The sequence below is a fragment of the Ictalurus furcatus genome, chromosome 21, assembly GCF_023375685.1.
Source record: "Ictalurus furcatus strain D&B chromosome 21, Billie_1.0, whole genome shotgun sequence".
Lineage (NCBI taxonomy): Eukaryota > Metazoa > Chordata > Actinopteri > Siluriformes > Ictaluridae > Ictalurus > Ictalurus furcatus.
The window spans coordinates 1,739,030-1,763,874 of record NC_071275.1 but is presented as its reverse complement, the minus strand read 5'-3'; the positions used below and the strand labels follow the sequence as shown (position 1 = coordinate 1,763,874).

General features: G+C 40.9%; 1 protein-coding gene across 2 annotated transcripts in view; it reads right to left on the bottom strand.

Annotated features, from left to right (window-relative positions):
- Nucleotides 1-5,801: 5,801 nt before the first annotated feature.
- Nucleotides 5,802-24,845, bottom strand: part of hdac11 (histone deacetylase 11) — a 37,896-nt gene continuing 18,852 nt past the window's right edge. Inside the window, exons 9-11 of one of the 2 annotated variants that reach the window (XM_053653645.1) lie at nt 12,343-12,439; nt 9,481-9,659; nt 5,802-7,997 (exon numbers count right to left, since the gene is read on the bottom strand). In XM_053653645.1, coding sequence (XP_053509620.1) covers nt 7,758-7,997; nt 9,481-9,659; nt 12,343-12,439 — 516 coding nt within the window. In that variant the 3' untranslated portion in view covers nt 5,802-7,757. Of the gene's footprint in view, nt 7,998-9,480; nt 9,660-10,858; nt 11,910-12,342; nt 12,440-24,845 lie in introns of those variants that run through there. The other variant, XM_053653644.1, reaches the window with a different exon arrangement.

Genomic DNA, 24,845 nt, shown 5'->3' with positions numbered 1-24,845 from the left:
GTTTACTCCCGCTAAATTGGGAAAACTGCTCAACGCAAGCATGGGGCACAACAGTGAAGATATCAATTCACACCTTTCGATTAACCTGAAAAGAGACGAGGGATTTTAGTTTAGACTACTTTATTAAAGCTCGGGATAAGAACATGGGGGTACAAACTCTACATTAAGAGAGAGAAACAAAATTCCAAACAACAGTGAATGTGTTTATCATTTGCATGTAATAAAAGTGAGTTAATAAGATAATGAATGTGATCAACATGTTATTGTTTCAACAGTAACAACGTCCAGAAGGACTTGCATGAAGAATGCATCACATAACCTTCCATCCATCCATCTTCTAGACCGCTTTATCCTTTTCAGGGTCACGGGGAAACCTGGAGTCTATCCCAGGGAGCACCGGGCACACGGTGGGGTACACCCTGAACAGGATGCCAATCCATCACAGGGCACAATCACATACACATTCATACACTATGGACACTTTAGACACGCCGATCAGCCTACCATGCATGTCGTTGGACTGGGGGAGGAAACCGGAGTACCCGGAGGAAACCCCCGCAGCTCGGGGAGATCATGCAAACTCCACACACACAGGGCAGCGGTAGGAATCGAACCCCCGACCCTGGAGGTGTGAGGCGCACGTGCTTACCACGTAACCAGATTTTTTTTTAAAAGTGTGCAATAGTTGAGATAGTGATGTTTATGTGAGGAGACATTGATTTCGCATTTCTGGAAGGAGCAGTATCGTAACGTTAAGCTTTCCAACATGAGAGAGTCTTCAGGATGGATGAGTTTATTTTTATATATTTATTTTTTGCTTATTAACATGAAGAGAGAGGGGAAAAGACTGGTGAGGGAATTGCTTTATTAAGCTGCTATAACATAAGTGATAACAGTTAGTAAAGTTAAGCTAAAATGCTTTGCATGAATATGAACCATACCTGTAAATGGATCAAATGCACGATATGTCATTGTTTACTGAATGCATGAATGAATGAACAAACAAATAAATAAGTCGATAACTTTTGGACAATTGCCGTGGTACAAGAGTTATAAACCTCTTCAAGATGTGCTGCTACTGGAAAATAATCACCCTGTCCTTCAAAAAGATGCCTATTGCTGTATTCCTTTTTTCTCCCATAAACAGCATGGTTTTTACAAATCTTTGTTTCTTTGATGTTTCCTAGCGACGCTGTTTTTCTTTGTTGACTTTTTCAGCAATCTGTTCACGAATATCATTCAAAGCAGGTTAACTCTAGGTATAGTCAAAAGGTGTGGGGAAAATCGGAGCCGTTTTGAGAGTAACAACAAAACAAAGCCTTCACCTTAGTACAGTAAACCAGTTGTCTTCTTATTCTTCTCTGGAGATCACAAGTGGAGGAGAGTGCTGCCTGTGCCAGTTATGTGTCACTGTCTGAGCTGTTGGCTGCTTGCAGTAAATTCACTTGGACAGGATTTTAATAACAGCCCCTGTGGTTGGACTCCCATGAAGCAAAGGTGCCATTGATTGTGGGTCGTCTTTAGAGAACTGATGCATCTGGCTATAGCCCAGCTGTTCGTATCCATTACACAGCTGTTTACATTGCTTGAACAAGGTCAAAGCTTTAGATTGAAATGTCCGAATTTTAGATTTGGTAGAAAATCTGCTGCGGTATTAAAAAAAAAAACGGAAGAATTGAAGCACTGATGAATAGTACCAGAGTTTTCCTCAATAGCTGAAAGAGTCTTATGATGATAACTGTATCTAAGTTCCATTAGAATCTCCATTAGTAATGAGTGTGGCATTTAGAGTCTAGCTGGTAAAACTTGTAACTGATAAAAAAAAAAAAAAAAGAAAAGAAGAAGAAGCTCTGTATAATAAAAAGGCTTGAGAAATGCCTTTGAACATGAGCAATAGCACTTTAATGAAAGGCCCCATTTCAGAATGGATGAGCGCAATCAGTAACTCATTCAGATTCAACAATATTACTCCAAGACTGTGTTTACCTGTAACAAGAGACTGAATCTAAACAATAAATTATGCACCTGCTGCCTCGCAAAAAAAATGCACTGAAACTATTATAAGAAGCCACAGAGTGCTCACTGGCTTAGCCTGAACTAATATCATTTCCATATATATTACGTTGCCATTACAGCTCTTTGAACTCCTGAAGGTGGTCGACACTATACCAGCACATGATCTCAGAGGCAGTTTGCACGCTTATGAAGAGAGGGAGGCTTATTAATTAGGTCAGCTCAGGCTACGTGGAAAATGGGAAGCAGTGAATGCCGTGACGACCGGATGGATGGATGGATGGATGGATGAAAGCATAAACAGTCTGTAAAATCTGCCTGTGGCATAATTTGAAGTCCAACAGGAAAAACAAATCTCATGGGACCCAGTGACGAACTGAAGTCAGCCGGTACTGAAAAAAACTAGCTTTTAGGATAACTTGGACTGACAGGCATAAATAATAAAGAGCTGTGTATTGCAGACAGAAGAGTGCAAGTGATGACTTTCCTGCCTGTGAGATGATTTGTTTTTTTTATCGTTATTTTCGCTCCACACACAATCCGTTCTTTTAATCGCACTATTGGAAAAAGTGGCCGATAGTAGATTCAATTACGAAACTCTCAATGGCAAGATTGAAGTGGTGAATCCTTGGAATTAACGTTCACTGGCACTCGAAGAAGGATTTGAATACTCACAGATCAAACATCCCCACTGTCTGTAATTTCCTACAAATGGATTCTCATATATTCTCAAAACAGCCTTTATTAAGGAAGTGTATTAAACAAATCGGGGTTAGAAAAAAGCAACACAATACTCATTATTAACTTCTGAGCAGTTCTTATACTTTACTCAATAGGCAGTGTCAAACATAATCCTAATTATTTGCATTATGCAAATTGCATAATACGTTTTTTGTATTCAGGATGATAAAGGTTAGAGAAGCTGTATTGCATGCTTAGCGTATGATTACTGTAGACAATTGCACACTCTCAGCACAATGCTGCAGTGGACACGTTGTCAAGGAAGCACAAATGCCTGGGAGAGTGCCACATACCCAGAGGTGATGCAGCAGATGTGGGAAAATTTGGCCAGGCACAAGTGGCCCGCTTTGCTGAAACACATTTTTGCTCAGTCTCAGGAGTAATTCTACGCAGCGAAGCTAAGCAGCCCCCTAAGCCTACAACTGGACTTGAAGGTGCTGTATGCGTTTCCACATACAGCCCACTCGACACAGAATTCAGCAAGTGATCCACAGCAATAGACTCATTTTGCCTTCTGGACCTACCTGGCCCATCCTGATGCTCTACTTCTGCTTGGAGCTTCCTTCACCTGAGAATCACTCAAGCCGCTGAGCTAGGATGGCCCCACATGGATATCTAAAAAAAAAATTGCTGTGGATGGTTTCACTTAGAGAGTTTAATGATTGCAGTCCAAGTCTCATCCATTCTTCAACGGAGAACTTCACTTGGATACTATAGATTTAAAGCTAAAATCTCCACACACTCAAGTACGGTTTGAATTTACAGTCTACAGCTGTAGAAGTGTAATGATCTCTGGGTACAAGCGACAGTCTCCTGGGCATATCTGCTTCCTTGATAGCGTGTCCGCTGCACCATTGTGGATTATAAAATCCATTATCCAGTATTACCCAGAAGAAGCTGGGTTCCCCTTTGAGTCCGGTTTCCCCTCAGGTTTCTTCCTCATGTCATCAATGAGTTTCTCCCTTACCACTGTTGCCTCTGGCTTGCTCATTAGAGATATTACTGTCACAGATGAATGGAAATATATGGCAATCCCAGTCATGCATGCGTTTTGTTTTGGCCCCTCAGAGCAGTGGGTACAGTAGGTCAACGACTACAACGTAGCGGTTCCAGAAATGATCCCGAACACCTAAAGTCCTTAGCACACGAGCATTTACACTGGTATGCCCTCAGGTGAGAATTGTTCCAAGCACGGCATACGCATCAATGCCTAAAGTGCAAGCCTTTTTGACAGATTTACTCATCATGATGATTCCAAACAGGATAATTGCAGTTCTATCTTAAATTCTAAGGAACCTGAGAATTTAAAGACTGACTAACAACAGACGCCTGGTAGTGCCTACTCAGTGAGGCATGAGGTCCCTTTCCAGAACCTTCAAACTGACTTGTCCCTCAGTTTTGGAATGAACTTCCAACCTCAATCCAGACATCCATCACGATCTTCAAAAAACAGCTAAAACCCCACCTCTTCCATGAACACTTAACTCACCCCTAACTTGTCCCCTCCCTCCCCTGTTAAAAAAATCTGCACTTACTCCAGTACTCAATTAAAAATCTAGTACGGTAGCACTACTTGTATTGTTCTCTGCTCGATGTATCGCTTTGCTTGTATTTCCTCATGTGTAAGTCGCTTTGTCTGCTAAATGAATACATGTAAATGGAATTAGTATAGTAAACGTTCCTGAGAAAGAGCCGATATATCAAGACTCAAACCAATGATTTGTGGGTGATTGATTGGCCAGAAGGGACATTAAACGGTTTCTTTTTTGCTATGCACGTGCCTATGCTTTGGTTTATTTCTGCTCATCTAAAGAACGTGTGTGTACAATGTAATTTAAGTAGGTGTACTTCAATCTCCATTTTGAATCGATCCATTAAAATAAAATAAAAAATAATGCACATATTCACTCACCACTTTATTGGGAATACCTGTAGACCTGCTCATTCATGCAATTGTCCAATCATGTAAACAGGTCAGCTATGTGGCAGTAGTACAATATATAACTTTATGCAAATACAGTTTAAGAGTTTCAGTTAATGGTCACATCAAACATCAAACCTCCCTCTCCCTCTCTCCTTCTGTCGAGCCACACATGATTTTATGGAGATGCCAGTGATCCTGACCCTTGCTGCTCTCCGGACCTGCCTGATCCATCCTGATGATCTACGTCTGGATGGAGCTCTCATCAACTGGAGATTACAGCCTGGAGATCGCTGAGGACGGTACTGCTGGAAGTACCATGGAAATGGTTCTGGACCTCAATTCCACATGGACGTTCTCGCTGTGGTCGCTGGGACTACGGTTGCAGCGATGGCCTTGGGACTGCGATTACCGCATACAGTTTTACACTCAGGTCTCCTTTAGTGAACAGTGGACTAGTTCAACAAACAAACTTCATATAAAACCATAATGAACTTTCTTTTACTTTCACACTATCCGTCGTTCCCCAGATGAGGACGGGTTCCCGTCTGAGTCCGGTTCCTCTCAAGGTTTCTTCCTCATATCATCTCAGGGAGTTTTTCCCTCACCATCGTCGCTCAATAGGGATAAATTCACACGCTTAAAATCTCTATCCTGTGTTTATATGTTTCTGTAAAGCTGCTTTGAGACACAATGTCCGTTGTTTAAAGCGCTACACAAATAAAACTGAATTGAATCGAATTGAATAACTCGGACGAGCAATTTGTGTTATGTAAAGAGCCTCAGATATTTCTTCGATACCTTTGTTGAGATAACCCATGACATCACCTAAAAGTGTGCTTATCTAAACCATTTTGTAAGCGGTTTGCACATCCATGAAGCTACTTCAGAGCAGTCCAGTAGTTTAATGTTTGCTGCCAGGTGGAACACCTGACAGAAGAATGACAGAATGTGCACCCAAATCTCACCAAGAATCAGCACCAAGGACACAAAATCTGTAGAAAAAGAAATGATGATAAATGTCACTCATTTTCTCACCACGCTCAGAAAATAAGTGCTATCATCATTAATCACATTCTCCAGGAGTGGAGAGGCTTTCAAACAATAAAGAGGCACTTTTGGAGGTAGCATGCTAATAGGGAAAGAGCTACATAAATCATGTGAACAGCTAACACAAGCACAGCCATAATTATGTAATTAGATTTGATTTATTTGTTCCATTCTCACACAGAAGTGGTTTAAATCTGAATGCCAGATAGAAAGAACAAAAAAAAAGAACAAGAATGCATATAATATTATGGCACTTTTGTTATTTGCCACAACATGTAGTGCGTGAATATACAATACAGTAAAAGAGCACATGACCTCCGAAAACATCAGATTAAGCTCCCCTGAGAGGGGTATAAGTTCAGGAATCAGTTTAAAGTATATACATGTTAATAAGGTACACAACATCAAAATCAATAAAAAAGCAAAGAGAATGATCATCCATCCATCCATCCATCCATCTTCTCTAGCACTTATCCTTCACAGGGTCGCGGGGAGCCTATCCCAGGGGACTCGGGGTACGAGGCATGGGGAATCCTGGGGCCAATCACACACTACGAACGATTTAGAGATGCCAATCAGCCTACAAAAAATATCTTTGGACTGGGGGAGGAAACCGGAGAACCATGAACAAACCCCTGAAGCACGGGTAGAACATGAAAGCTCTGGATCGTGGGGGGGTTTTGGGTCGATCCCCCAATCCCGGAAGCGCTCGGCAAACGTGCTAACCGCTAAACCACTGTGCATTGTGAATGATCATATCAAAATACCTGCTAAAAAGTCACATTTAAAGTACTGAATCTTTCAAATGCATGCACCTACACTCACTGTTCCTCAAGGATCTATAAAATTAGCCACGGCAATCTAAAGTATTGCGATCTGTGCCTGGACTCTCATACACATCCCTTTCAACACAGAATAATGGAGAACGCTATCATCATACTGTCCTAATTACTAGCTATTCCCGATCTCAATCCAGCAGCCAAGCGTTAAACACAACAGACGGCATACTGTACAGCTAAACTTTACAAGTCGTCCTTGTTTTCAACGGCCATTAACCACGATGAAACATTTATGTGTGTATAAAAGAATAAGTCATTGCTAGTGGCCTCTTTCTTGTTAATTCCACTTCATTATTTAGTTCTTAGCTTATCAACATTCTGAGTGTTTTGACAAAAACAAAATAGCCATGGTTTTTTCCGAAGACACCTCTGGTCAGGGGAGGCCTTGAAAAGTTACACTTTTTTGAGGTGGGTTGAGCATCACCTTGGAGGACTGCACATATTTCTAATTTATATCCTCTCAGTGCTGGATATATAAAAGTTATGCCGAGTCAGCTTGAAGAAAAAGATCTTGCAAAGACCTGCTGGGGGCACGGAGAGGGTTACGGTTGATGAAAAACACCTTTAAATGAAGTCTGCTGAAAAAGTCAAACTGGGTAAGAGGCAAGCAATCCTCTTCAGAATAGCACATTCAGTTGGTCAGTCCCACAAAGCCAAGCCAATAAACTTGCTGATTAACTCTCTAAGGGAAATGTTATTGGATTGTGCTAGACCTGGGGGATGGAGTATTGGCGTTTAGACATATAGAAATGTCTAGAAAAGGAATAAAATGATGAGCAATACAGGTAAAGATTCAGGCTACGCTCTTATATTAAACAGGAGTACTTTGCACCAAATGATTTTTGGTATTGTTACAGAAGAAATTATAGTACGGTAAATTTACAAACTGCTTCCTCCCTTGGAATTGCTGTAGCCTTTGTTAACATCATTTAAAACAAAATTGTGCAAATAAGCATCGCATAAAGTACCAATGTAAAGAATGAAAATCTCATCTAAAAGGTTTAATTCATTGTTAAAGTACCACAGGCTGAAGCAGTTAAAAAATATAAACTTTCCCCTCACTAAAACTGAAGAATAAAGTTCCTTGGATAACCCTACACCTTATCAGGATTAAATGGTTCTGTTAATAAACAAACATGAGGACAGTGCTGCTAACTTTAAACAAACGGGCCAATCGGAGCTAGATATAAACATCAGATGGCATTCAAAGCAGCCCCTGCTGACACGGACTTGCTCATCATGACTGGCACCATCGACTGCCCCGCCTCTTCCAACGCCTCTCCACCAATCAGATGCTGTCTGTGCAGGTTCAGGATTGAGTCAGCAATGATACGCGCTGTCTTCTTCTGGTAGCCGCCCGACGTCACCATGAGAATGGGGATCCCTCTCCTCCGTGCTGCCCTAAACACGATCTCATCTCTCTTCACGATGCCCTGAGAGCAGAAGGAAGAACACAGTACACTTACTGCCATGATGACTGTAAACACTACCTCAGCAAAACAAAACAACCCTCTCGGTACCATTACTATAATAAAGCTCTTGTCTAGCGTGTCAGGATGACAAGAATTTTTATGTAAAATAAAACACGTCAGGACGCGCCGTTACAGGAAAATAATCAAGGATAGATTGGTGAGATGCCATTACCACTCATAGTTCAAATGACAGCAAATCCTGTTGTGTACAATTTCTCTTAAATCACAGCAATTCACCAACACTGTGCTCACACTGGAGACTCCTTCCATAAACTGCTAAACGAATGCACATAAAACATCAACATGCTAACATATAGTATCAACACACAGGGGTTTTTTTTAAACCCGATTATATGTAGAGTCTGGTGTACAAGTCACTTTGAATGAGCTGTTACTATAGAAACCTTAGAATGAAAGAATTTAATTACAGCCGACACAACTGTCAGAGCGGCACTGTTATAGAAGATTAATGAATCAATCTCTTTTGACCAATCAGAATACAGAATTCAACAGCACTGTGGTAAAAGCAGCAATAATATATTGCGTGTACTGTACAACGTTAGGACAACATGAAATACAATTACAACAGTACATCAGCTGCAAATACAAGCAGTTAGAGAAATTTCCCAGTGAGAGTTCTACACAACAATTTAATATCTAACGATCTGATCTGACGTTTTTAAAGAGGAAAAAAAAAAGCCTTCCTGGGCTAATCAAGTCCCCCACCGAAACTAACGGAACACCAAGGCCGATCAATTTAATTTTTGCTGTAGACTGAAGAGATTTGGGTTTGAGATCAAAAGATGAAAATGACAAGAAAGTTTACAATTTCAGCTTTTATTTCCTGGTATTTATATGTAGACGTGTTAAACAGCATAGAACGTAGCACGTTTTGTATCGGACCATCCGATTTTCAAACAGGTGTGCAAAAGTATAGGAACAGATATGTCTTAAAGTCGATTACCCAATAGAATTATCATCATCAGTGTAACACTACAGTTTTTGCACATCATGGTATCCGTGTACACCTTTTCATTCTAAAAAGATCCTACGCCAGAGAAACACACGTGTACAAACAGACACTCTTAATAGTGCAGGTCCTGATTCAACACTCTTGGCCTTTACCACCCTTTGTGTTTTTCGGTAAACACTGAGAAAAGTTTCCTTCATGTACTCAAACTTTGTCTGTTAGAACTGAATGAAGAAACAGCTCCTCGTGCAGAAATCTAATTCAATATCGCCTCTATATTTATATCCAACCAAATACTTTACCTGGAAAATGAATCTAATATTAAATCTGGTTACATAATCTAACCGTATTTGAAATAGAAAACCTAACAGAGCTGGTTCAATAAAATCACCTTGGCATACAGCTAAATTATTGTGAAACGACTTCCCCTCAAATAGTCGAAATAAAGATGACTATAATCACTGGGTTGAGTACCTGAGGGGAAATGGCAAGACCTCCAAGAGGATCACCATCCAGAATATCAGTACCCGCATTGTACACAATAATGTCAGGTCTGATCTCATTCAGTGTGCCCTCACAGTGGAGCTCCACCTTCGGGAGATACTCGGTGTCTTCTGTGCCCCAGTCCAGCTCCACTTTCCTCTTAATGGCCCCTACACACACACACACACACACACACACACACACACACACACACACACACACGGTCCAGTTAGTCTTCCATCTCAGTTTTCAGCTTCATTTACTCATTCACTAATTCATTCTCCTTCAGTAACAATTTTAGCTGAACAGTGAGGCGACAAAGCTACATGCTACACCCCTCATGCCACCCTTACAGTACAAACGACTACCCTAAATAAATGTTATCACTCTTTCTGAAATAACCTCTCTGATTGCTGATTTTCGTATGAAAATACAAAAAAAAAAAAAGTAAAGTCGTTCTCATACAAGAAGTGGATCTGCATGTTAATGTTTTCATACTTTTTACACATATGGCCAATGATAAAATGAGACGAGATGACCTGGATTACTGGGACATCCGAAACGAAGCACTGTATAATAGCATGGAGACAAAGCACTTTTAAACACTTTCAAGACCTAATTAACCTCTCGTTTGTGTTTCAGCGCAGATGAAGTCACGAAAACGTGGAAAACCGTTTCTGAAAAGCAAGGTACTTTTCATTTACACATTATGCTATGTCACAGGAGGAAAACGTCACGAAAAGGAAGTGAGGAAAAACAAAGAGAAACTAAGCCAACACACCTTATCTTGGGAACCCAGACTGCACTTTCTAATGAATATGTAGGACTGACAGACAAACTTATTCATATATTCACAGAATAGAGCTTTTGTTTAGAAAATAAAGACTGGAAATGTTGGGGGGAAAAGAAAAGGAAAAAAAAAAAAAAAAAGAAACGACATTCACTGAAATTGACAGGGTGAGTGTGTGGAGAAGAATATAGAATAATGTATATGCTGCCACTCAGTGCTAGCACAGAGCTACACTGCATTCGTGACGCACAGTAGAGTTAATATACGTTAGGGTGAAAACGTCTCAAGTCCACCGGGTTTAATAAATGGATCTGGAGCCCTTCACAGGAACACTGGATACGAGGCAGGAATACCTGGCATGCCAGTCCATTACAAGGCATTATACACACCCCAGGGGCAATATATAGTCACCAATCCATGGCAGGAAACCGGAGAACCTAGAATAAGCCCATACGAACACCTGGGGAGAACATGCAAAACTCCGAGTCGGGTGTTGTGGGGTGACCATGCTAGCGGAGCCACTGTGCACCATCATGACACACACAAAAACAGTATTAACTATTGTTATGTGTCTTAATGATCACGTCTTGTAATGGTTTAATTAATGCATAGTACATATATTCCAGTGGAGCTAGTCCTGAAGTACAGTGTACCTCAATGCTGAATATTTTGTTGTCTTCTCTGTTCCAAAACACCCGATGAAGCTAATCAGCTTATAAACAGGACGCACATAATGCAGTACTGGCATGCTGGAGTGTGGAAAACATTAAAAGAAAGGGGTACTACATGGTGTTTATCATGTACTAGACATTATATTATATTAGAGTGGTTTTAGCATCATTTCACTTGGCTTAAAAAACAGCCTTTTGTTTTGCACCAAAGATCGGAAACACATAACCATTAAACATTTATTAGGCTTAAAATAAATAATAATAAAATTAATAATACATATTTTTCTTCACATTAGCATGTAACTAGCTTTTACAATTTGCTTTACATCGTCATTATGTTCTTATTTCTGTCACTGCTATTATTTTATTGTATTTTTATTATTATATTTTTAAAACTCTTGTTTTTTTTCCAATTCACATGGTAAAACATGTTGTCCTGCCTTTTAAATGTAGTTTTACATTTATAACTACATATAAAAATGAACATTTTTATATGTAGTTATAAATAGTAATAGTATTACTACTATTATTATGTTGTTGGTATTGTTGCTGTTTATTTCTCAGCTTAGTGAAGAATGATGTAAGAACATCAAAACTGTCTCGTATCACACACTCGTATCGGCTACGCAGCCCCATATGGAGCAGGCTGTGATGCACTGTGTGTTCTGACACCTTTCGAACACAGCCAGCATGAACTTTTTCAGCAATTCGTGCTTCAGGAGCTCTTCTGTGGGATCGGACCAGAAAGGCTAGATTCACTCCACATGCACACCGGTTGGGCGCCTGTGACCCTGTCACCGCTTGTCCTTCCTTGGACCCCTTTTGGTAGGTACTAACCATTGCATACCGGGAACACCCCTCAAGACCTGCTGTTTTGGAGATGCTCGGACTCAGTCGTCGAGCCATCACAATTTGGCCCTTGTCAGAGACGCTCAGATCCTTACGCTTGCCCATTTTCCCTGCATCCAACACGTCAACTTGGAGAACTGACTGTTCACTTGCTGGTGAATATATCCTACCAGGTGACAGGTGCCATTGAAACAATAATCAAAAGTATTCACTTTAATGCTATGGCCGATCGGTGTATATCTTGCCACACGAGAATATAAACACTTTTGCAAGACAATGAAAGCAACATAACATTAAATAAAACAGTGAGAAACACTGCCCCCTTCAGGAGAGGAAATGCACCGTTTCATAACTGAAAGTAAGGTCTGAGTTCCTGGTTTCTCTCTCTGACTAATTGCATATGCAAATGCTGATCGTAACTGTGCAGAATCGCTCAAAGTGTCTTCATACAGGATGACAGTTTTTCATATCACAGCAGTACAGCCATCTTCAGATAATCCCTTTGTGTGATGTGATGTTAAGATTGAAGCATTGAGCACTTACTCTTGGCGTATCCATCCCCAGGGTAGATATGCCGATTGTAGACGTCCATTATATAAACCCGTCTGTCATCCAAGAAATCCCTCTCATGTCCATTTCCCTGGAGAGCGAAACGAGAGGGCAAAATACATAACAGTTCACAATGCAAAAAGTGAATCCAGTTCGGCTTATCGAACACTGAGATTATGATCAAACAAACAGTTATTCACACCCCTTCAGTTTTTGCCGGTTTTCACCTTACTGCTTCGACAAAGCACTGAATAAAAGCTGTGCATACTTAAACAAATGAGAGACTCAGTTTTGACTTTTAATACATTTAAATACTTTTTTTAAAAAACATGTTATTGCTTTAAAGCTATACACACAGATGGTTATACACACAGAGACACTGTCCACTTTAATACGAACACCTGCTCATTTATGCAGTTATCCAATCAGCCAATCATGTGGCAGCAGCACAATGCATACAATCATGCAGATGCAGGTCAACAGCTTGAGTTAATGTTCACATCAAACATCAGAATGGGGAAAAGTGTGAGCTCTGTGCCTTAACCACGGCACAGTTTTTGGTGCCAGATGGGCTTTAGATGGGGTTCTGAGTTTTTTCAGAAACTGATGATCTACTGGGATTCTCACACACAACAGTCTCTAGTGTTTGGGCGACAGTTCTGTGGGTGGAAATGCCTTGTTCATCAGAGAGCCCAGCGCCTGAAAACTGGACAGTTGAATATTAGAGAAAGCCCAGGAGATTGTTTTCTAATCTTCAACTGTCCGGTTTTTATGCGCCTGTGCCCATGATAGCCTCAGATTCCGGTATTGGCTGACAGGAGTGGAACCTGAAGTGATCTTGTAGCCCAACACCTCATGGTTCGATGTTTTGTGCATGCTGATATGCTTTTCTGCTAACCACAGCTATAAAGAGTGATTACCGTATACGAGTTACTATATCCTTCCTGGCAGCTCAAACCAATCCGGCCATTTTCCCCTGACTTCTCTTATCCACATGGCATACATACACTACCAATCAAAGGTCTGGGGTCACTTAGAAATTCCCTTGGTTTTGAAAAAAAACACTCTTTTTTTTTTCTTTCTCAAACCCACATTAAACTGATCAAACATACAGTCTAGATATTGCTAATGTTGTAAATGATTACAGCTGGAAACTGATGATTTTTTAATGAAATACCTACATCGGCGTAAAGAAGGTTATTTTTAGCAACCACGACACCTGTGTTCCAACAGCACATTGTGAGAGCTAATCCAGGTTTATCACGGTAAAAGGCTAATTGATCATTAGGAAACGCTTTTGCAATTATATTAGCATAGTTGAAAACTGCTGCGCTGACAAAACTAACAATAAAAGTGGCCTCCTTTAGGCTAGTTGAGTATCTGGAGCGTCAGCATTTCTCTCCTGAAACTCGTCTATTCTTGTTCTAAGAAGGGAAGGCCTGTGAGCTTTTGTTCAAAAAATTCACAAAAATACTCTGCTCTCATGGACATCACGCAACTGCAAACAAAACATAGGTTCATTAAAAAAAAAAAAAATTGTTAAATGTGTGTGCAACAATTATTGGCACCCTTTTAGTCAACTTTGTGCTGCCTCCCTTTGCCAAGATAACAGCTCTGAGTCTTCTCCTATAATGCCTGATGAGGTTGGAGAATACATGGCGAGGGATCTGAGAGCGTTCCTCCATACAGAATCTCTCCAGATTTCAAGGTCCACGCTGGTGGACTCTCCTCTTCAGTTCACCCCACAGGTTTTCTATGGGGTTCAGGTCAGGGGACTGGGATGGTCATGGCAGGACCTTGATTTTGTGGTCAGTAAACCATTTTTGTGTTGATTTTGATGATGTTTTGGATCATTGTCCTGCTGGAAGATCCAACCACGGCCCATTTGAAGCTTTCTGGCAGAGGCAGTCAGGTTTTCATTTAATATCTGTTGATATTTGATAGAGTCCATGATGCCATGTATCCTAACAACATGTCTAGTTGCTCTGGCAGAAAAACAGCCCCAAAACATTAAAGATCCACCACCATATTTAACCGTGGGCATGAGGTACTTTTCCATACGGCTACCTCTCTGTGTGCTCCAAAACCACCTCTGGTGTTTATTACCAAAAAGCTCTATTCTGGTTTCATCTGACCATAGAGCCCGATCCCATTTGAAGTTCCAGTAGTGTCTGCAAACTGAAGACTCGAGTTTGTTTTTGGATGAGAGTAGAGGCTTTTTTCTTCAAACCTTTCCAAACAGCTTGTGGTGATGTAGGTGACTTCAGATTGTAGTTTTGGAAACTTTCTGACCCCAAGACACAACTAACTTCTGCAGTTCTCCAGCTGTGATCCTTGGAGATTTTTTGTCCTCTTCACAGTGTGTTGAGACGATATAGACCCACGTCCAATTCCAGGATGATTCATAACATTTCCAGTTGACTGGAACTTCTTAATTATTGCCCTGATGGTGGAAATGGACATTTTCAATGCTCGTGTATTTTCTTATAGACACGTCCCATTTTGTGAAGCTCAACAACCTTTTGCCGCACATCACAGCTATATTCCTTGGTCGTACCCATTGTTATGAATGACTAAGGGAATTTGGCCTATGTGTTACCTCATATTTATACCTCTGTGAAACAGGAAGTCATGGTTGAACAATTTCCTGTTACTAGTCACCCAGGTGTTCTAAAAAATGTAAAATATCAATGGGGAATATACTTCAAATATGTTTCTCATATGAATTCACAGAGGTGCCAAAAATTGTTGCACACCTATATTTAAGAAAGATTTGTCTTTAAACCTGGTTTGTGTTTGTAATTGTTTGATATCCATGAGAGCAGAGTATTTTTGTGATTTTTTTGAACAAAGATCAAAAGGCTAAACAATAAAGACAATTGTATACACACACACACACACACACACACACACACACACAGGTGCTTGAATTTATAATTTTCTATATATCTGCATAAACATTACCTAAAACAAAAATTTCACACAAGTCCCAAAAGTAAATAAAGAGAACCCAATTAAACAAATGAGACAAAAATATTAGAGTTGGTCATTTATTTATTGAGGAAACTGATCCAATATTACATATCTGTGAGAGGAAAATGTATGTGAACCTTTGCTTTCAGTATCTGGTGAGACCCCTTTGTGCAGTGGTTTGTAAAACTCGTGATAAATGCTGTCCACACACCCAGCATGAGTCTGACGCAGGCGCAGCATGCAACAATGACTACGTTTACATGGACAGCAGTGATCTAATTATGGACCTTACTCTGACTAAGACAATATTGTGATTAATTTGTTTACATGAGTCACTTCTAGAATACTCCTTTCATGTTCAGGTTCTACGTGTTATAGAACACACGTCATTACGTCACCGCGCCACGCCGTCCGACGTCCCTCCAGAATTTCACGTATCGACATACAGTTGGTCTTTGTTACGGTACCGTATACAGTTCTGGGTGTTTTTATTTAAAATTTTTACGAAAACTTCAAGTGCGGTTAATTATTTGTCATGCTGTACGTGCAAATAGACGACTGCTTGAAGCCGTGGGCTGCGTCCCAAACCGCGTACTTACCTTCTATATAGTAGCCGAGATGCATGTGTTTTTCCCCACTACAGGCCTATAGTAGGCGAGTTTGAAGATAATGTGAGGCCATCTGTCCTAAAGTTGAACCGAAAGTGGACCTTTCAACATGATAATGGCCCTAAGCACACTAGCAAATCCACCAAGGAACGGGAAAAAAAGGAAAAAAAAAAAAAAAAAAGAAGAAATGGAGAAATACGGAACGGCCGAGTCAAAGCGCGGATTTGAATCCCACTGAAACGGTTAGCACAGGCAACAAAAACCCTCAAACCACTTGCAACTGAAAGAATACTGCATGGAAGAGTGGTCAGAAATTCCAGCAAGCCTGGTGGACAATTATGCAAACCGCCAACAAGAAGTAATTTCTGCTAAAGGGGGCAATACTAGCGTCTGAGACCAAGGGTGTACTTACTTTTTCCATAGAAGGATAGGTCATGATGAGAAGTCCAGACTGCAGACTGGATTGGAGTTGAGATCTACTGCCCTAAGCCACAGTACATAATATACCATACAGCCATGGTCCAATACAACTAACATGAAATGAAATTCCTTCCCTGATTGCTTAGAAAAAAAAAGCCTGGACTGTGATACCAACAATCCTAATGAAGCCTGTATAATCTGGGGCGATGATGAATGAGCAGACATAGCAGGCCACTTTGCCATAGGAGCTTTGTGCCACTAGGACAGATTTTAATTACTTTGTGCTCTTTGATGTGCTGTATAAACTGCCAATACTGGAGGAAAAGCTCATTCATTAAAACAAAACTGTGTGCAGTACTGCTTCGCACTTTAGACAAAACCCTCAGGTGTTTTTGAGAAGTTCTCCCTACAGGAACTTCTTTTTGTTTATTATTGCAGTAACATGAATTCTGTTGAACATGTTCTCTCTGTCTCGATCCTAATGAATCCCCAAACTCTCAGACAATACTGACAGTGTACCTCTTTGTACACAACAGCTGGGGGGGGAAAAAAAAAAAAAAAAAAAATTGCACTACTTTTTTGTAACGTATAACTGATGGTTAGATGCATGATGAGCATTTCCCGTCTGATCACAGATGCGTCACGCAAACCTCCAACTCTCCTCATTATCCCCCGTCTCTAAGCTTGTGAGAGACTCCTGGTTAATTATGAGAACAAAAACACACATTAGGGACACAATCCCATTCTGTTCAAAGCTCAATCCATGCAACGAAACAGGAAAACGCTATTCAGCTTCCAACAGCAGGAATATACACCCACACAGCCCCTCTAATCACCTGCATCAACAGAGTAACGGGATACTGTTTAAACCAACTTAAATGTGAAGGCTATCAAAAATGTATCTTTGGATAGGGAAAATAAGGGCAGCCTAGTTACGTCCGTCAGCAGAAAATAGAAGCGCTGATCTGCTTTTACGTTTTAAATGCTGATGAAAAAGAATCCTAGAGATCTTATTTTGGTCACATTCTCTAATCACAGCATGGAATCCGTTGACTGGAAGAAACGGAAATCTCAAACAGGGGGAAATGTTAATTTTCTGCATACAATTGGGCTAAAGGTCATGAACTTTTAATCCCAGTGCTGTCCTGGACAGTTAGAGGTGAACCAATACAGACAGAAAGCTCCCCCCTGGTGATGCAAACGGGAGACTGGTGCTATTACATATAAAGCATTGAATCACCTACAGGCTCTATGGCCCAAACACTATTTATAGCACATGATGAACCTGTCAGATGGACCTGTGGTGAGTTTTATCGTTCTTGGCTATTTTTCAACTCCTGATCTGCCCCAAGGCTAAGCAGCAGCCATCAAAGGAGTTGTGTAATGGCGGTGTGATGACAGAAGCTGCCACAATAACTATAAAATAGTTATGTGAATGGACTGAGAGCATTTTGCGCACCGTAACTCATTCGCAGAATAGTAAACTGCAGGAATCCTAGACACGTTCTTATACAAGACTCTCACTCTCAAGTCAGTCATTCATGAATTGGTACATGGACCCATAAAAACAAGCACGCGCCAAGTCCTATCCTGGCTCTCTGCCGAAAATCCTACCAGTCTTCAGGCTAATCGTGATTTTATCGGCTTTTCATCGGTTTCAACATGTGGCTGATGTGGATAATGTTTATGGATTGCACCACTTCACACTTCAAGCTAGATGGCTTTAACACAAGCTTGATATATTGAATCTTCCAAAGATGACAGCTGGGTGAACCCATGTAACACCGTAGGCTCAGTGCTCGGAGATCCACGCTGGTCTGTTCTACCAGCCATGACGCGTCCTAATGCGAACAATTTATCATTGTTCATACAGATCGTGATCAATTAATTTTTTCATCTAATCTAACTAGCGCTTATAAATTCAAATATGCAAAGTACTTTGCCAGCAGAGATCATTTCCTGAAATAACATGCCATAATTCTGGTTGGTTAATTGGCATTTTAATGCCAGCTTTGTGCCTCTCTGTATTCTCTACAGCCTTCTGAGCAGAGCTGAGACAGCGCTTTCATGCCTGTTTATAAGCCCACGAGCACATTTGGACTTGTGGGCCTTCATGAATTATTTACTCTGTGTGTGCATTGATTCACTTCCACCTTGTCTTCATCGATAAGCAAAAGACCATAATTATAATCAAGCTATGATTCAAACTGCTTATGGCACTTCTGTGGACAGAAGCCAAAACACAGAGAAAGTGTGCAGCCCATCGTCCATGCAAACTCCATTAAATGGCCTGCCTCATTAACAGAGCCATTACAGTGACGGGGTACAGTTAAATAGAAGCTAAGATACCAATTGCCTGTGTGGCAAAGATTAAGAAAAATAACAGAAAACAATCCACTCCCTGGTCCATATTGACACAAAACAAGTTACTGTAGCGAATAATTACACATTAAAACCCCTTTAAAACATGCTATTATCGCAAATAAAGACGGCACCTGCGTCACAATTTTCTCCCCTGTTAAAGACATTAGGTATGATTACTGATTGCTGTGTTCTACAATAAACATGTAAATGTTCAATAAACAAACACTGACACTGGTCAAAGAAGTGTGAATCGTAATTACCCATTGCATAGCACTGTTGATTTCTCTAATTTGATTGAGAGGATGTGCTGATAAAGAGCAGCTCTGACAGTAGTCCCAGCTAGAATTAAAACCACAGATTTATGATGATAATAATGCACTTGATCTAATGCCATCTTTGCTTCTGTAACAGCTCTATGACAGGGTCTTGTATGGCCAACGCTCCACATAATCTAAAGCTACCCTTAAACAGAATGTCATTATTTAACCAAGAAAAACGTCATAAACGTTATAAAGCGTTCTGTGAGGAGACGTTTATTTACCATTTATGGAAGGAGTCTCCAGTGTCAGAGCTTGTAATGGTCAGGAAGTTTTCTGCCATGCGAATGTCTTCAGGACAGAGGAGTTTCTGGTTTGTTGGTAACTGCTTTTTTGTATTGTTAACTTCAAGGGGGGAAATAAAGAGAGGTTGGTGATGGAGCGACTGTTTACAGCTGGTAAATGGTCTGCACCATTTTAAGCTTAGCGGTTCCAAAGCGCTTTATACTGGTTCTCATTCACACACACACACACACACACACACGAGGAGCTGCCATGCAAGGCGTTAACTTGCCATCGGGAGCAATTTAGGGTTCAGTGTCCTGCCCAAGGACACGTCAGTATGTGGGGTCACGTGGGCCGGGAATCGAACCGCCAACACTACGATTAGTGGACAACCCGCTCTACCACCTGAGTCACAACCGCCCGGTTGTATACAGCTGCCATAACATAAGCGATAACAGGAAATGTTAAACGATGCAATGATACACAAAATTCAATTCAAAACTCAAAACAGTGTTGACTCGATATGATCCGTTTTTAAAACGGCCTGAATTTGTGCCTCAGGTTTCGAATTTTCAGTTGATTAAAACATTCAACATTTCAAAAAGTAGAATAACAAACTTAAAAGACACGTATGTGTTTCCATATGTCGAAACAAAGCTGTGCATTAGAAAGTGACAAAATTAAACACGGCTAATTAAACATTAAGTATCTGGCCAAGCCTTCAATGAAGTGCAGGGTTGCCAGGACTCTGGAAAAAAAAATCCACCCCAACGTCATCTCAAAATCTACACAAAAAGACCGGAATTTAGCACAAAAAAATATAGACGCTGAAAATGGGGAAAAAAAAACAAAAAAAAAAAACACATTTCTCTCATTTTTCTTTGCATCTTAACTGACTTAAATTCCACCACATCCCACCCCTGCTAGTGTGACGTGCATGAGGTGTGTCTGAGTCAGGGAGCTCTGTAGCAATGTCTTTAATCCGGATATAATCAGCCAGAAAATGCTGTCTCAAAGCAGCAGCAGCAGCATAGAGAAAGAGAGAGAGAGCGAGCATGAGTGTGTCTTGGTGTTTGAATAAAAAACAGTGTGCTTAGGAGGTGTGTCTTTATTTAAACCCTTGTAGCCTCTCCTGACTTGAAATAAAGAAGTTAGCGTTTCAGAGGAGGGAGTGATTATGTTTATTACCTCTCACAGAATATAACCAGCATTTTCTGAAGAATAGCGTACGTTATTATGGAGACTGCTGAATGCATCATTCGATACAGAGAATTATTGAATCGAGAAACGCCATATCCTGAGGTATATACACCATATCCTGGGGTATATACGCCGTATCCTGAGATATATACACCAAATCCTGGGGTATATATGCCATATCCTGGAGGTATATACGCCGTATCCTGGGGTATATACGCCGTATCCTGAGGTATATACACCATATCCTGGGGTATATACGCCGTATCCTGAGGTATATACACCAAATCCTGGGGTATATACGCCATATCCTGGAGGTATATACGCCGTATCCTGGGGTATATACGCCGTATCCTGGGGTATATACGCCGTATCCTGAGGTATATACGCCGTATCCTGAGGTATATACGCCGTATCCTGGGGTATATACGCCGTATCCTGAGGTATATACGCCGTATCCTGGGGTATATACGCCGTATCCTGGGGTATATACGCCGTATCCTGGGGTATATACGCCGTATCCTGGGGTATATACGCCGTATCCTGGGGTATATACGCCGTATCCTGGGGTATATACACGCCATATCCTGGGGTATATACACGCCATATCCTGAGGTATATATGCCGTATCCTGGGGTATATACACGCCATATCCTGGGGTATATACACGCCATATCCTGGGGTATATACACGCCGTATCCTGGGGTATATATATGCCGTATCCTGGGGTATATATGCCATATCCTGGGGTATATACACGCCGTATCCTGGGGTATATACACGCCATATCCTGGGGTATATACGCCGTATCCTGGGGTATATACGCCGTATCCTGGGGTATATACACGCCGTATCCTGGGGTATATACGCCATATCCTGGGGTATATACACGCCGTATCCTGGGGTATATACGCCATATCCTGGGGTATATACACGCCATATCCTGGGGTATATACACGCCATATCCTGGGGTATATACGCCGTATCCTGGGGTATATACGCCATATCCTGAGGTATATATGCCGTATTGTGGTGTATCCATCATACTGTTACATGCCTAGTATCTAGTATAACGTGTCATTTTTGAACTACATTTTTAAATAACTGTAAATGTTTGCCAAACTGCTGTGGACTAAGAGGAATAAAAGACTTCAGGACATGATGCTACTGGAAAATTTCATCCTATTACAGACCTCATGTCTCATTACAGACTGTTGAACACTGTATGGGCAGCTTCAGGTCTTCAAAATCCATTTTAATTATTCACATATTTTCAAGGTTATTAATGTTCTTTTTACTGACACTCAATGGCTATTTAATCAGGTAAATATCCATGTAGGCCCACTTTATACATAGGATTAAAATTACAGTCCGTAGCCCATGCTTTTCTATGCACAATTCCTTAACCTCCCTCCTATATAACTTCTCTTATAGTTTTCATCAGTCAATGTGCCTAAGAGCCACTTACTGTCATCGGAAGAGGCTTTCCGACTGACCGGACAAATGATCAACCCTATAGGGTTGTTTTTGCTTGATGTACAGGGGAGACGGTTGTGAAAACATCAGCAAACCTACAAGGATATCACATTTACTTGCCACTAATTGGTTTAAACAAAACATCTCACAAACTTTTTTTTTTTTTTTTTTACCTTTCCCTGGAAAGCTCATTACTGTCACAGTGTTCTGATGTTTGTTTCTCCATTGGAGTGATGAAAAAAAGCAAAGCACGGAAGAGAAGAGAACGCATCCATCATTAGCTAACGAGATTGTAACTGACTACATGAGTGTAGAGTATACATCAGACGGTCAGCGAGCTGAGCATCTCACGCGGACACTACTGCAAGATTAACAATCTGTAGAAACGTGTCAAACATAAGCCATAGTCAGCGTCTAATACTGAACAAGTAAACGACACGTGTCTAATAAGTATATAAATAATATCTGGTCAGCAGTGGTGTTTCAATGGCCTTTTCCCCCCCCATGATGGATGGAGCAGACAGAGAAACTTTGAAGTTTTTCCACCACGCCAAACTTTTCAGGACGGAGGAGTTTACTCTTTGTTGTTTCTCGGCAAATGACAAGCTGCGTATTGTGTCTTGGCTGCATTTCCACTCTCTTAATTAATGACTTTTCTTCAAATGGCTAATGAAGAAGAGACTGTTTACAGCTGGCAGAATGTAAGTGATAACAGGAGCGTGTTTTGCAGATGTTCCACGGCATTAAATGGAACTACGAACAGTTGAAAGCACAAAGCGTCATTCATTATAAAATTTCAAATGGAAATTTCTGGCAAATAACTGTGGTGTAATCCTAACGCGAGGAATAAATCACTTTGGCACATGCCGTTATGGAAAAAATAAGCAGCGTGGATTATTTTCCAATCGTGTTTTACTCCCCCTTGGAAAAGTCAGAGGCTAGATACTGTTTAAATCTCATAGATGTGTTACCTGGTGAGAAAAGTTAGATCTCATGGCACTGTACGTATTAAGAATTTATATAATTTTATATATCTCGCCCTCTCCCTCTCTCTCTTCAGAAATAAATAAGTAAAAATCCTGAGGTGACACATGAGTCTCCTACGGTCTTAATCACTCGTGTGTGGTTTCAGGTGACTTGTGATATGCCAGTCTCTAAATGAACAGCAGAGCCAGTGGCTGCTAGTGAAGGATTATTCCCAACGCGCTCATTTGTAAATGAAGTAAATCTGCCATGCTAGAGCAACTGGAAAGCGCAAAAACTGTCCAAGCACGGCGACATTAACAGAGGACGAATAGCTGATTATTTATTTATTTGTTTGTTTATTTATTTATTTATTATTGACCCAGCAAAGAATGCAAGAACGGTATGCAAGATCATGTGCAGAGTTGATATGCGCGCACACACACACCCGCCTTGTGTTTATGAAACATGCCACTGGAATAGAACCTGAGCATTGATAGATGCTGTTACAATATGTCATATCTATCTGTCTGTCTGTCTATACATACGTATGTATAGATTATATGTTTGTGTACCCTGAACAATCACACCCATGTGTGCTTTTTTAACATCCCGTTACAGATTTAGCCTCGCGTTGCTGGTGTAATAACCTCCACTCTTCTTGGAAGGCTTTCTCATTCAGCCTCAAGCGCATTAGTTAGGTCAGGCACTGATCGGGCGAGGAGGCCTCTGTGAAGACCAATCAAGTTTCTCCGCTCCAAACCTGGCAAACCACGTCTTAATGGAGCAGGCTTTTTGAGGGCGTCGTCATGCTAGAACAGGTTTGGGCGTCTTGCCTCTAGTGAAGGAAAATTATCATGCTACAGCGTACAAGATATCCTACGCACTTCCGACTTTGTTTTCCTGATATTTACATTTAGATGTGTGTAACAACTTAGAACATGGCACCTGAGGTGGCAGACCCCACAATTTTTAGGTAAGCAAAAATACCAGACAGGCAAAGTAAATTAAAGTAAATGACACATAATATTTGAATGCAGGTCCCTTGCTTGCAATAACGGCATCAAGCTGGTGACCCACGGACATCACCAAACTATGGCATTCTTCTTTTGTGTTGCTTTTCCAGGCTTGTACTGCAGCCTCTCTCGGTTGTGGTTTGTTTTGAGGGGTTTCTCCCTTCAGTCTCCTCTTCAGGAGGTGTAATGCTGCTCAGTTGGGTTAAGGTCTAGTGATTGACTTGTCCAGTCTAAAACCTTCCACTGTTCCCCCTGATGAAGTCCTTTGTTGTGATGGCAGTGTGTTTTGGATCATTGTCTTGCTGCATGATGAAGTTTCTCTCAATTATATAGAATGCATTTCTCTGTAAATTGGCAGACAGAATGTTTCTGTAGACTTCTGAATTCATTCTGCTGTTACATCATGAGGTACATCATCAATGAAGATTAGTGAGCCTGTTCCAGAAGCAGCCGTGCAAGCCCAAGCCATGACACTACCTCCACCATGCTTGACTGCTGAGCTTGTGTGTTTTGGATCATGAGCACATCCTTTCTTTCTCCAAACTTTGGCCTTTCCATCACGTCGAGGTTAATCTTGGTTCCAGAACTTTGGTGGTTCATCTCTGTATTTCTTTGTGAATCCCTGCAAAATCTGGCTTTCTGATTCTTATCATCGGTTTGGATTTTGTGGCATATGCCAAAATCCTATTTTTAGATTTTACATCAGACATCTCATACAATGAGAGTCAATATTTTGTACGAACGCTTGAGATCTGTGGGTGTTAACGGATACCTGGTACTATGCTTTAAAGACTTTCTACTGCATCGACCACAGAGGGTATGGTACAATGATCAGCTGTCAGATGAATATCTTGTTAATACAGGGGGCTCCCCGGGGCTGTGTCCTATCACCTATATTACTTACTTTTTATATTAATAATTTGATCATTTGTAATCCT